Source organism: Anabrus simplex, chromosome 1, assembly GCF_040414725.1.
Source record: "Anabrus simplex isolate iqAnaSimp1 chromosome 1, ASM4041472v1, whole genome shotgun sequence".
Lineage (NCBI taxonomy): Eukaryota > Metazoa > Arthropoda > Insecta > Orthoptera > Tettigoniidae > Anabrus > Anabrus simplex.
Window position 1 is genome coordinate 1339495910 of NC_090265.1, and position 15322 is coordinate 1339511231.

At 38.1% G+C, this 15322-nt stretch overlaps 1 protein-coding gene across 1 annotated transcript in view; it reads left to right on the forward strand.

Moving 5' to 3' along the window:
* Nucleotides 1–15322, forward strand: part of CenG1A (Centaurin-gamma-1A) — a 528156-nt gene that overhangs the window by 445652 nt on the left and 67182 nt on the right. Inside the window, exons 8-10 of the mRNA XM_067137775.2 lie at nucleotides 6230–6383; nucleotides 6551–6647; nucleotides 12290–12432. Coding sequence (XP_066993876.2) covers nucleotides 6230–6383; nucleotides 6551–6647; nucleotides 12290–12432 — 394 coding nt within the window. The remainder of the gene's footprint in view (nucleotides 1–6229; nucleotides 6384–6550; nucleotides 6648–12289; nucleotides 12433–15322) is intronic.

Consider the following 15322-nt stretch of genomic DNA (forward strand, 5'->3'; position numbering starts at 1 on the left):
CTTGTGTTTCTTTGTCTGGTACTTCATTTTACGAGGTGTTGGATCCCTTCTCTTTCGTTTTTTCCTTCCCTCTCTACCCCCTGTAGGAAGGGAATGCAAACGTAGACTACACCCTGTCATAAGAGACGACTAAAAGGGGCGACCAAGGGATGATGACATTAGAACCATGAGATTAATTGTGATTAGTACCATTACGTGCGGAACACCATGGGTCGACATTACTTGTGACTAGTACCACCTTGTGAGGGTCTACGTTATATAGGAGAAGTGCTATTCTGTGCGGAACATTATGAGTCTGAGTGTTGCTTGTGAAAGAGGTCGTCCATGTGTATTACACTGGTCCGTTCCACTATCTTCAGTATGGTCTGCGTTACCTATGAGTAGTACCACTTCAAGTGCAACACCATGGGCCTACGTTATCTGTGGTTAGTACTACCATGTGTGAAACACCACGGGTTTGGCTGACACCCGTGATTACCGCTACTTGAGGAAAACCATTGGTTTGCGTTGCCAGAGAGTAGTATTAATATGGGAGGAGGGATTGTGTTGCCTGTGGGCATTACCATAATGTGTGATGCACCGTGGGTCTGCATTGCCTATGATTAGTACCGCTATGTGAGCAATCTCATGAGTATATGTGACCTGTGATTAGTGAGGAACACCACGGGAATACCAGCGCTCATGATTAGTACATCTAGGTGAGGAGCACTGTTGGTCTGCGTTGCTTGTGAGCAGTGCCCTTCTGTGCGAAACGTCATGGGTTTTTGCTACCTGCGAGTGGTGCCATTGTATATGACACACCGTGGGTTTACGTTACCTGTGCTTAGTACCACCATGCGAGAAACACCATGAGTCTACGTTACCTGTGATCAGTACCATTGTGAGGGGCCAGTGACCTGGATTTTGGACCCCTTTAGATAATAAGAATCATCCCAGTAATTAAGATATTGTGAACTGAATCCACTGATTGTTTTTGTTTCATGATTATTTTCTCATTACCATTCATTTTAGATTCTAGTCAGTGGATACATTTTGAAGTTTTAATTTTCATTTCGTTACACCTCATACCATTAGGGGCCGATGACCTAGCTGTTAGGCCCCTTTAAACAACAAACATCATCATCATTTTAAAAATGCTGTTTTCCAAAGGTATCACACGATACAAATTTGGGTCCTTTGGATACCTTTTCTCTTATAGAGTACTTTTATTATTGCTGACTTTTTCCATTCTTCTGGAATCTCACTTGTGGTTAAACGTTTGTTGAATAGTTCTGTCCAAATTTCGATTAGTACATTTGCCAAATCTTTTAGCACCTCAATATAAATAATATCTGGGCCTGCAGCTTTACTGCTGATTCTGTTTCGTTTGCTGTGAATAAGGAGGTTTTCTCTATCTCATATTATTGTCTTGTATCATGGTACCAGTTTGTCCGGAATTTAAGATCCACATGAAATAATCCCCACTTATCTGTCGGGACCTCACAAGGTGTTGTAATGGGTCTTCTTTTAAGAGTAATGAAGGGGTCCTTGCGGGCTTCCTCTGCCTCTAATAAGGCTTCCTTTTCGATAAACTGCGACTTCTTATGCTTTAGAAGTTTCTTGTATTCCTTTCCCTTCCTCGCTTATTCTTTAAAGAGAATTTTACCAGAGTTGATATTAGCTAAATGCAAAGCATCTAGTGTTTCTCTCCAGAATTGGTAGAATTCTGTATCGAACCAGGGTTTAGTCTTCCTCCTTCTGGCTGGCATCGTTGCATCATTCAGAGTATCTTGAATGGTACTCATACCAAGATTAATGTTATTTTCTGTCAAGTATCTTTTTGAGACATCTAAGGCCTGTTTGTTGTTGATTAAGTTTGATACATTTGACCTTGAGAGTTTGTGAGAGTCTGAAGCTGGTCGTTTATTGACATTACTTGCCGTAAGGACAAAGCTGGTATGTATTGGTACATGTTTTGTCAGTGGGGTGTTTGCTGACTTCTGTATCAAGTTGTTTTATGGCATATATTTTATTGCTTTTGTAAAACACTAAGTCTATATATAGTATTTGTACCGTTGTAAACAATATAGGTTAATTCTTCTGCCTTGTTGGTGAGAGTGTAACCTTCCTCTAGCATGATATCCAACACCATTGTTGTTTTGGAGTTTGGCTTATCTAATCTACAGTTAAAGTCTCCTGCCATGATGACATTATTTTCAGTTTTATCGAGCTTGATAGCTACAGTCGCTTAAGTGCGGCCAGTATCCAGTATTTGGGAGATAATGGGTTTGAACCCTACTGTTGACAGCTCTGAAGATGGTTTTCCATGGTTTCCCATTTTCACTCCTAGCCCTTTCCTGTCCCATGGTCACCATAAGACCTATCTGTGACGGTGAGACGTAAAGCAACTTGCAAAAAAAAAAAAAAAAAAAAAAAAAGTTTTGGCTAGTGAAAGGGCCCATATTATCTGTTCTGCTGTGTCTTTGATGGAGGTTCCGTATTTGAAGTACGTCCCAATTATTGTTAAATCAGTAAGCTTCAAGATTATTCATGTTTTCTTCCTTGACAATGTCTTGAACTTTTCCTGCTGCATCATTGAATATAATGGAGACTCCTCCTTCTGGTCTTCCTAAGCCCTTATGCTTGGTGTAGGAGTGTATTGGGTAATAGCCTTGTATCCCAAGCAGCCGCAATAAAAATGTTTCTGTTGCTGTGATAATGTTGTTGTTTAAGCATAAATCCTCAGGTGTTTTACTGACAGTGTTTCTTAGTCCTTTTACGTTCCATAAAAGTAAATCTATTTTCTTTTCAGTCATGTGAAGTGATCCTTTATGTACGATTCTGCTGGTGTTTATTGTATCGTCTTAAGCGCTGTCACTGAAGCAGGACTCCTGAGAAGTTATTTCTCCGAAAATTGAATCTTCATACTTTGTATGTTTTATTGTTAATGCAGTTGAGAACCACATATTTTTCCCTGTCATGTGTGGTGGTTTCCTGTGCATTTTTCTTATGTTTATTTAATAGTTTATCTACTCTGCCCGGAGGGTGGTTGTTTTCTTTTGCGATTTGTTTAATGATTTGTATCTCTTCATTGAAATCTGTTGTGCTCATTGGTATGGAAATAGCTCTGTGTATCATTGTATTTAGTCCTGCTATTTTGGGTGTGTATGGGTGGTTCGACTCATTGTCAATAGTGTGCGATGTCTGAATAGCTTTAGAATATTTGTTTTTTTTGTGGAAAGAATATCTTCCTAATGGAGAGCCTTGGTATAAACAATGTTTTGGGTCTCACTGCCTGGCACATGTATAAAAAGAGAATTAGAGTACCTGACTGGAGAGAAAGTAATGTACTGTACAGTTGGTGCTGTGAGAAACATCCTGAATTTTCAGTCTCTACTCCAGTGGCAGTGAGTGTTTGGATATATTAAAGCAGACACATACAGGGAACTGAAGTCGCTTAAATTGAAAGGGATTATTGCTTGGAATTTGGGGAATATGTGTTATAAATACAGTCTCATCCCTTCCAGTACATTCATATTGGTTTCACTGATATTCTTGTGTAACATCCTTGACTCTTAGGCGAGTACGGTTGTGCAATTGCCAGGTTGCCAAGTACAGAAATAGAATTACGGGACAACTGGAAAATGAGCAGCATCATTGTCGTTCATGGCTGAGCTAACTGACATATATTTTCTCTCTATGCCCAAAATTCATGTCACTGTCAGTTAAGATCTCTGACTGAATGATGTTAGCCAACGGTGCAGGAATGGTAATATTATCACCAGAGCTCTGTAATGTTCCATTTCTAAATTTCAGTAGTACTTCATTGAATTCTTCTTTGCCCTGACTGCCAAGTTGCACATACATGTTGGTTGTGAGGAGAAAACCTTTCAGTCAAGTGATAGCCCTAAGTAGGATATCTTCACTGACGCTTGCATGCACATTGCCAGCTATCATCCCACCTGCTACGACTGACAGTATCTGATAGAAGTTTCCTGCATCCCCAGTTCTTTCTCGTCAGAGATAGGCTGTTCCACTCGGTGAGAAAACTCCCCTAGATTGTGCATTATGCAAACATCTGCTCACAGCCCATTTGGGACAGACAACACACTTAAATATTGGGGCCTGGTAACCTTTCTGCTATGATAAAATTGTATGAGGCATGGAATAACAAAATTTACTATTCCTCCTCTTCTTGTTACAAAGGGTTCTGCCACTGCATTGCATTTCCTTCTTGTTCTGGAAATGACTGACACACAAATACCAATTTTTCACAAAGTACAGACAAATATGTTATTTTGTGTATATAATGTATAAAATTCAGTGGAGTGTAAGAAATGTGAGAGTTGACACCTATTGAACCATGATGAAGTTTGGATGATCTGGATATTTGGGTATAACAGATGGTATGGCAATCATTGCATGTTGTACTCTTAGAGGAAGTGAATCTGTATGAAAACTCTCGTTTGGTGTCAGTACCGTCCCTTGCTTTAAGCAGCATATTGTATTTACCTCACATTCAGAGAGTTTACTGAAATGCTAATACAATTTTATTTCTCCCACAAGATTCAACTGCCAAGACTTTGTTTTGAAAGTGCAAAGTGTTCTATATATACTATATTGTGACTTTTATCTTCTGAGTGCTGTAAAGGTCATAGTGTCGGAGGAAATCTGTGTACCTTCCAAAACTCTTTGATAGTATTTCATATGAATAGCCTGTTATTTCATTGCAATGAGTGGAAAACAATTGTTATGCTGGGGTAAGGAATGGCTTGATAATGTTGTCATTATGTGTTATATAATTTGAACAAGTGTTTAACCTGCATGTATAATTCTCTTTTTCTTCTTCCTTTCTCCCTTGAACTACTACATAAAAATGTTCCCTTGACTTGACTTGAGCAGGGACAATACAGAGTTACTATACAGAATGATCAAAGGCAAAATACAACTGGTGGAGATCATCAATGCACTTTTAGATGAAAGCGGGATTCTAGTCGGAATGTACCAATTCATATTTTAATGTGGATTTAACTCTAACTTTAACATTTGAGTTGTATTAGATAGGTGGAAGAGAAATAAATTTCTTACATTTGCCATAAGATTACTTTCAATACGGATTCGCAATGATTTTCATTACTTGTAATAAGGAAAGTGATATCCAAGAGGTTCTGAAAAGCCATTTTGACCACCTGCTGAATTGAAGGACAGAAAAGCATAGAACCAAATTCAGTACCCTACTCAGAGGAGCTCTCATCACCTGGATATAAACCAGAGCAGTATTAAGAACTATGCCTAAAGGAAAATATTATTTGCAGTTGATGAAGTGAATGTAGGTATGATCAAGGCAGCAAGGATACAGGGTCTGCAATGGCTACAGAGTGCTTAATGTAGTATGGAAGGACAACAAAGTACCTGAAGACAAGGGTATTATGATTTTTCTGTTCAAGAAAAGGAATAGGCAAAAATAATCAACTATAGAGCAATAACTCTGCTGTCACATGGCCTGAAAATTCTTGAGAGAGTTGTAGAGTGGAGGCTGCAAACCATCATAGAGCCACACTCAGAAGAGGATCGGTATGGCTTTAGAGGTAACAGGCCAACTATAGACCTTATCTTCTGTGCTAGAATGCCGATGGCAAACCATTACGAGAAAGGCAAGAACCTGTTCATTATATTTCTGGATATTGGAAAGGTGTATGACAGTGTCACAAGAGAGAAGATCTGGCAGTGCATGAGAAAGATGATGATGTGGGAAGGATTGGTAAGGAAAGTCCATATGTTGTACAAGTACTGTATCAGCTGTGTGCGAGTTGGAGAGGGCACCATTGTGGTTTATGGCCAAGAGTCAAGTCCAGTAGGGAAGTGCACTGTTCCCACTACTGTTTATGAGAATTATGGGTGGTATAGTTAAGAGCATTAAGGAAGCCACAGGATGTATATGGTCAAGACTGAGAGTGCAGCTAGGGTAAGGACAGTGGATGATGTCATGAAAAAAGTGTAGAGTGGAAGAGGATTTCAACAGTACACAGAAAACAGAACTATAAACTGATGATATCATTTTTATGCTCTTATGTTTCGTTCCTTATTGTCATTGTTGATATAAAATTTTGTGCACCCTAATTGGCTGAAGGTCTTAATTAGTGACAGTTCTTTTGGTAACTGGCAATATGTTCGTGTCTATATGTGTTAAATTTGTGGCTAAAGTAAATAGTCCTTATATGAATTTCACATAAGCTTTAATTCTTCATAGGACTATATGGATGATGTCCATGGGAAGGAAATCTCTCTGCAGTACGTAACTGTAAAGGTACCTGGACAAAAACCTAGAGGATCCAAGTCCATCATGTCAGCTGCTGGCAGCAATAATGGTATCAATGAAGGTTTGGGAAGTCTATCCATCACCAGTAAGTATCCAGTTGCCTGTTCTAAGAATAAATTGATCATTGAATGTTCCAGAGTTCTTCTGGTCTTAAAATATAATAGTTATTTTCCCTCAAATGTATGTTACGTTGTTATTTTTAACCTGTTACTTTTTTTCAAAGATAAACCTTTATGTGCTTCCTTGTTTCAGGTTTCCAGGGCAAAGATAAGAGGGTTACTGACAAAGTGTTGCTGACTGCTTTTGAACTGCTTAAGGAGCCTGGTAACAGACTTATTCAGCCTGCAAGGTACATTGTTTGTAACAGTCGAGTCACTCCTCATGAATTAAAATAGGTTTTAACCTCACTGTTGCTCATAACAATAAAGGCTATAAAAAGGAGGATGAGATAATACTTTATTTTTTGTGGATGATGTCTTGGGGGATGATGCTAAATTTGTAAGTGCAAGGTAATGTGACTACTCCAACCACTACTCTTATACCTTCATATCTTCCACACAATATAAATAACATTTGTTTGAGCACCAGTTGCTTTTTTTAAGAAAAACAACAAAATTTGGTAGAGCATACCTCTTATATCAATTATCTCAAGGCGTGAGGTGATAAACTCACATATCTGGCAATATACAGGGATATGGATCAGGACAATATTAAATTACTGTTGCATTTCCACAACTGAGGATTGTACATGGACTGGAATCACTTATTCTAATTAAAATAAAACTGAGTTTATGACTATAATTTACGTCACAATGAACAATCATTGACGTCTTTTAATTTAACAAAAAAATATATCGTGAGATTTGCGGTACTAATAAAAGGAAAATTTAATCTAAAAAAAAAAAAGCTATTGGCATGAACTTGAAGTGAGATGTGATATCGCCGCTGATTACATTCTTCTTCATGTTCTGAATGCATAACATGTCTGATGCTTTAATTACCTGATGTCTGCATTCACCGCTGTTGAACTTGAAATTCTTGGGAAAACCTATGAGCTGAAGTCGGGAGCCGTCTGCTGTTATCTTCTTATATAACAAGGAGTTGGCCTACATACCATGTATGCGTGTAGGGAGCTCCAATGTAATTACGTCCACTCAATATATTACAAGTAATTGGAAAATATTATTGAAACATCTTGTGAAGTCCATCCTCACAAGAAGATGATGTTTCTTTATCAGCATAGTACCCGTCTCTGCTCGGATACAACCACCACTTGTAGACTTCCTCGATTATTACTTCTTCAAACACAACTCTTAGCTCTGACCATCACTCGAAGACCACTTCTTCCATTTGATACATCTGACTGTTACATATGATCTGAACGATATGAACTGAACGATATGATCTGAATAATATGAACTGAATACCTCTCACCACCGTTGCATTGACTTATATAACCTCGCGATGACGACTCGTCTCCCTACTCACTGTTCATCCCTTCCACTTCAACATACAGTAGCTGGCGAATACTGACACTTGGTCGCAATCACGTGCCCACGCACTGATGTCATCAGTCAAGTGTTGTCTAAGCGTGCCCAAGCGGATTGAGGATGACTATGTTGAATGCGTCACCGGGAAATCTACTTGCACATAACATTCTCAGTTAAACATAGCCTCGATTGCAAAATACTATGCCAGCTCATCTAGCCAGAGTTACAAGCCACAGCATGACAATATGAAACCAACAAATCTCACTTACTACAATACAGAATAATTACAAACAAATTTCACTTAACCTATGATTAAATACAATAATATACGTGATACCTAATTATTACAGTCTAAATGATGAGAAACAGAACATATAAAATCTAATGAATTGGGTTAATAATGATAATAATAATAATAATAATAATAATTGTTACCGTGTTTTTGCGGTAGGTAGAGGTGAAAGAAGGTGCGGGCGTGAACGGGTCTCAAACTACGAAATTAAGGTTAATGTAAAATTTAACCAGGTTATATTTTCTTTTCAAAATTAAGAAATAACAAGCATGGCAGGTACAGAGTAGTAAGGCAACAAAGTATAGTTACAATATTTACCGGATTTGGGCTTCGCGCCCCGACTTCACAATTCTTGGGCAATCAGCCCAACCTTACTCCAAAATAAGTTTTAACAGAGGGGCAGAAAACCCCATTCATGCTCAGGAGCACTAGCTCCAAATTACACAGAAAAGCCTCCTCGAGGCATACAACACTCAATTTTCAAGAAAGAGCCACTCGCTCTCAAACTTTAAGCCTCTCAAAGGCCACACCAAACTCCACCTTCAAGTTGTCCTCTCAGGACATAGACACAGGGGTAAAATACCCAACCTACTGAGGTCTATTAAGTGAGAAAAAGATTAATTACATGACCTCTAAAATAACAATTTGAGAGGAGGCGAACTTGCGCTCCTAATACACTTTGTTTAAAACCTACTTGGCACTAGGCCGTTAATACAAGGGCTAATCCCATACTAAAGAGGTGACTTAAGAAAGAAACAATTTACATTACTGTTACGGAAGAATCAGTTGAGAAAAATAAGTTCACCTCAGAACAATATGAGTGGGAGCTCGAGAGGGTTAAGCACTCTCTATCCCAATATGTAGTTTAAAAGATAGAATAAATACAGAGTGTCTTTACATTTTAGGGAAAGTTACATGGTGGAAACGCTTCGGACCCGCCCCGAGAGTTAAACTGCTGAGCTAGCAAGAAAAGAAGTTATTATACGGCCATTACCTTATTGTTGAACTGCTGCCCGAAGAAAGAGGCGCTTCCCGCCCCCTGCTATGTACTTTACACACTGAAAGATGGTACAGAAGTGGCCCAGAGACCCCAAAATCAGCAGTTTATATACTCTCGCGGAAAGTTCGAGGCGTTTCAGGGAAGAAAACACCCGCCCACAATCACTTTATTGGCTAGGGTACAGCAACATATCCCCTTTGGAGAAGATACGCCTGATTGGTTAGAAATTAATTTTAAAAATTCGGGATTGGCTAAATACAAAACAAGGGGAAAGGAAGGGGTATACAGCCAACTTAAACAATAACAGAAAGAAATTTAACAAGAAACAAACTTTTGAAATAAAAATTTCTCAAAAGAAACAGTTCTTTCACTTCGCACTAGGGTGCACTATTGTTGATCTTCAGTAGTGTCCTCTAGAAGAGAAAGTTCACACTTCTTACAATAGGGAAACAAAAATGCGTCGAAAACGACCCAGTTCAGAAACTACAACATTTCCCAGTAGTGACATCTTCTGAGAAACTTGAAAATTAATACCGTAGATAAAGTTCAGACTTCCTCCAGCAGAGGAGTTTCAATTGGCGCAAATTTTAAATAAGCGGCGTGGAGGTGTACCGCCCGGTACAATAATAATAATAATAATAATAATAATAATAATAAATACTGAATGGAATCTGTAACCTTGTTGTACGGTTACAGTAAATTAGATCTTTTGAAGAAGAGTTTATTAGGATCGGGCTGAACATCAGCAGAAATAAGTTGCTTGACTTGGTTACAAGTCAAAAACCTAAAAGATTCACCTGCAGCTTGGTGCTAATAGTATAAACATAAATATTTTAAAATATTTAAGCAGCTATGTCTCTTTTTTTTTTTTTTTTGCTAGGGGCTTTACGTCGCACCGACACAGATAGGTCTTATGGCGACGATAGGATAGGAAAGGCCTAGGAGTTGGAAGGAAGCGGCCGTGGCCTTAATTAAGGTACAGCCCCAGCATTTGCCTGGTGTGAAAATGGGAAACCACGGAAAACCATCTTCAGGGCTGCCGATAGTGGGATTCGAACCTACTATCTCCCGGATGCAAGCTCACAGCCGCGCGCCTCTGCGAGCACGGCCAACTCACCCGGTATATGTCTCTTTTAACAACATTATCAAACAAGAAATCAGTAATATGAAGTCTGTAAATAAAGTATTGATAGAACACAATATTTAATGAACTAACAAGTACAAATGGATTACATTCCTTCAGTGTAGTCACCTGCAAAGTATTTTACCTATTGAAATGTCGGGAAACTGTTGGGGACCATTGGCAAGGCGTTCTCTGTTGATAGCAGTGATGGAGCACCCTACTGTGCGGAGTACAGATGCCATGTCAGGAAATCGGTGGCCTCGGAGTGGTTCCTTCAACTTCGCAAACAGGTCTAAGTCACCAGGACTCGCGTCTGGTAGGTAGGGAGGGTGTTCCAAGCCCTCCCAATGCCACCATTGCAATAAGAGCTTGACATTGTTTGCTACATGACAGCGTGTGTGTTGTCATGCAATACGATAGGGTGATCGTCTCGCAATAAACGTGGATGTTTGCACTGCATAGCCGGATGCAGGTGTTGCTCCAGAAATTGGCAGTAGCAGTCACTGTTAACGGTTTGTTCCTCAAGCACAGCATGCATAAGAATAGCAATCTAGTTGCATGCCAGAATCAGCATAAGCTTCACCCAATCAGATTCCTGTTGAAATTTCTTTGGGCGTGGCGAACCTGGGTGACTGACGCTTTAATTCAGGCTCGTAGGCTCGTGCCCACGTCTCATCAACGTGACAATACGCTGCAGAAATGCGTCTCCTTCGTAGCGGTATCTGTCCAGGCGGATGTCAGCCAGTGCGTACTGGTGCCATTTCCGTACGTCGGTGAGTTGATGTGGAACCCAACGGGATGCAATTTTCCTCATGCTAAGAGATTTCGTCAGGATGTCCCACACCGTTTGATGACTGAAACCAACAGTCCATCGATGGTCTACGGAAATGAGACCACTCACGTTGTCAATCTGATCTTGAGTAGTGGACAGCTGACCTATGCATTCTCCCCACAGGCTTCAGGTAATCCTCGATAACATTCTGATGCATTTTTGCCACATGCAGTCTTGATTTTAATCCACAAATGCTGATCCTCTTTTGAAAACATTCTTTAGAACAATGAAATCGACACACTTCACTTCAACCCCACACAGCAACAACACTTCTAACTGAATGCCCATCAACTGCACACTAAACATTGACAACAGCGCCACTTGACCATTTGACCATTCCCATATCCTATTTGCGTATGCTCGATCTCCTGAAAATGTCTGGACTATGCCATTACTTTATTTTCAGCCCTCATAAATTAAAAGTAGCTTTGCATTTTTACCACTCTGTATGTCACCTTTTATGGTTCTTATCTCATGGCTCACAGGGTTACACTATAAATCCTACCTAGTTCCAATCTTAACCTATGGATTTGAAATGGCTATCATAACTCCAGACAAAACAGTACTCCATTCTTGTCTCCAGAAGAGAAGAAGAGACAAAATACAGAATGAGAAAATACACCAATGATTTGGTTTAGGGAGGAGAGATTAATACTAGTTGAAAATAGATCATTCTCCAAGGCAGATGGAATACTGAAAGGCATAATAGGGGAGAGAGTATTTGTTCATTTTTTTGTCTAAAAGAGCATTGTATTTTTTGTAAAATAATACCTTAGTACTTATAATCACAAGCTTCAAAACTAGAATTAGTCATCTCATAAATCATTGGGTAAAAGTTATTCTGAATTCAAGTTTTTACCATTACTGATACAAATTCAAATGTTGTTGGAGGGAGACTAAAGCAAGGCTTAATCATTCACTGATTGTTCGTTCGTTGATTGGACAGTACGAGGAAGATGCTGCGGTCAGCATCACACTGCAAGCGTGATATCATTTTCCTTTTTTCTTTTTTTTCCTGCAATACTTGCAAGATTGACCTAGGTGGGATTCAGAAGTCATCATTAGCAGTTAAACCAGTTGCTCATTAGGTTCAGCACCTCAGTAATTCTGTCTGATATTCTGAAAGTTTATGATAGTGTTTTTTTTATATTTTATTACTTTGATAGAAAAGTAAAATATTAAACATAGTATGTATAATTTCTCTTCAAAACATGCTTCCATTTCTCTTTTTCAATAATAATGTTTAATTTTCAGCAATGAAGACTCGGTCATAATCTCAAACAACACAATCTCGCAGTCATTACTCAATGGGACTGATGGCAAGATAGAGACACCTAATGTGAAGAAACGACACCGGCGGATGAAAAGCAGTGGCATGAAGAACACCGAGTGTGATGGTGTGTTATCAAGTTCCGTAAATTGTTCCTCATATAACTCAATTAACATTACATTGTCTTTTTATTAGTTTCTTGATTAATTTCTTGATTTTAGTTTAAAATCCTCACACTGATTGGGCTGTTAACCTGTAAGTTTCCTGCTATTTTTACATGCAAAAGTATGTAGAACTATTTGTAAAAATATATTATGAATTAACAACATTTTATTTCAATGTTAGAAGTAAAAGAAATTTTGTGAGGTCTGCTTGTTGATATAGTGTTATTTTTCATATACTGATAAAATGGTAAGTAGTAAAATGTAATAACATAGGAGACTGTATGTGTTTTACTTCTTCTAAATGCAGATCAGTAGTGATTGATTGATAGATTGTCGGTACATGCTGTTCTTCCCTTGTCTTTGGGAATGTGTCCTTCGCCAACCCCCATCCCTGTTTTTGTCTTCGCCTTGCTTGACCCTTTTATCTTTCCAGTTCCAAAATGTTTGGCTTTTCTAGACAAAGGTTATGAAGGTTATGAAATTATATTCCCCACTTTCCCCTTTTTCAAATACCGACTGACTGATAACAGTATTTGATAACTTTGGATAAATTTACCAATTAGTGAGATGTCTGGGCTTTCACTTGAAGTGATAGTGTTGAAACGTCTGGAGACAGATTTGACACAGCCAGCCATGTTTATCTGTGATCCAGGAAAGTAATTATGATTTTATCATCTTCATTCTTGAAAATGTTTGTTCACAAATGTAGGTAGTCGCAAATGCATGCAAGTATTTTCTCGTAAATTTTAAGAAAGCTGGAAAGTTTTCATTCTTAAGTATCTTGTGAAAGTAAATAAGTCCCTCCGTGAACTTGACCTAAAATTGAGAACAGCACTGTTCAGTTAATTCCAGCTTAGTTGCACAAGTGCATCACTGAAGTTATCTGCTAATGTATTTTTAAACAAATGAATTTTTCTGTCATTCACAAAAAATCGACATTTTACAAAACTAATTCTTTATTAAGTCAATCAACTTTATAAACCAATCATATGCACTGCACTACTAGATATCACTTCTTCTAACTCAAACATGAAAAGTGTGGGAACTCACCCTTCTCTAAGTGCTGTCAAAATAATTTCAATTTGTATTGGAATGTTAACGCACAACTGTTCACTTCATTTAAAAGCCTGCGTTCCCCTTGTAATCCTTTATTCAAAATATTGAAATGTTGTGTTAAAACTGTGAATATTACTGAATCCATTACCCAATTCTGCCACTTTCTGTTTCACATTCATAAATATGCTTATTTCTTCACAAAGTTGAAAAAAGCATTTCAGAATAGTAGCTCAACTACGCCAGTGTACCTTGCTGTGATAAATTACATCACCATATTCAGAACTAATTTCAGCCAATAAACGACTGGAACCATTGAGCTAGAATATAATACATAGGGTGGCTATAGGGTCCGTGCGCTCGTGGGAGAAATGCACCGCTGCACTGCGAGTGGCGAACCTTGTAAGTTAATGCGCTTCACCGCGCACATATCCGCTATCATCTCACCGTGTGCTGCCATGGCCGACTAAATAATAACAGTGGGATTTCAGAGTGTTTTATGCAACAACAATTGGCCACATTATTCCAAACTTGCAGAAAGTGGTCATGTAATACTTTTGCAAGAAAAACAGTTCACAGGAAATAGCAACAGAGCAATAACTGCAAATGTGATCAGAAAGAAACATTGGTTCACTAGATATCCTACCATTTCATGATAGAGACAACGTAGTACCGTAATTTATGTATTAGTAGTGGTGATAACGAGATTGGTGTTCATAGGCCCGGGCTTGAATCCTGACACTGCCAGAAACTTAAGATTGGCATGAGGGTTGTTATGTGGTTAAAACAGTGCATGCACTTCATTTCCATTAGGGGTGTGCTTGAAAAGAAATGCACCACCTTGAGACGAGGACATGAATTTATGGATGTAAAATATGGTATTTCTGTGAACTATTGATATTGCATAATGGAGGCCTGTTTGTGTAATTATATGTCTGTTGCCTTTCCAAATCCATTTTGTTAGGTTATAATGGAATACTATAAAATTTTACACTTTGTTTTGTAGTACAGTATTATTATTATTATTATTATTATTATTATTATTATTATTATTATTATTATTATTATTATTATTATTATTATTATTATTATTATTATTATTATTATTATTATTATTATTATTATTATTATTATTATTATTAAAAATGATGGCCTACTGCAACTTGCTTTGCAAATATAACATCGCTATAATAATTTGTTTCTAATTGTTAACCTATTAAATGGTTAAAATACATGTTGTAAAGAGTTATTTTGTATTAATTAAAATGTATAAATCTTGAATTACGTCTTGCGATTTACTCCTATGATCTACCGTCTTTTCAAATGCATTTCATGTTGTCGTGAAGAAAACCTTTGTATCGCAGTATCTATTAAGGCAGCCAACAACAAGCATGTAGTTCAATCGTCTAAAGGAAGCACTGTAAAATTCTTCTTCTTCCTCTACTTATTCTTCTTCTTAATTTATTTATTGGGTTCCGCTTTTGCATTATACCCAGCCACTAGTCATGTTATTGAGTAAATCCCAATGAAGGATGATATATTAATTGTAAAGGTGGGGAAGATAAGAAATTGGCTGAAAAACATACGTAGGTATCATATACTGTGTTAAAAACAAAACAGAACAAAACTCGGGATAGAGAATGTACAGGGACACAAGGTTCTACTCTTCATGCCAGTGTCATCCATCATGGCGGCTATCTACATCACAGACTTGACCGGATCAACACATAGGGAACGTGGTCTTAGATTCTAATAATGGCTTTAGATAAAGATACAGAAAGGGGTTCACAAACATCACAC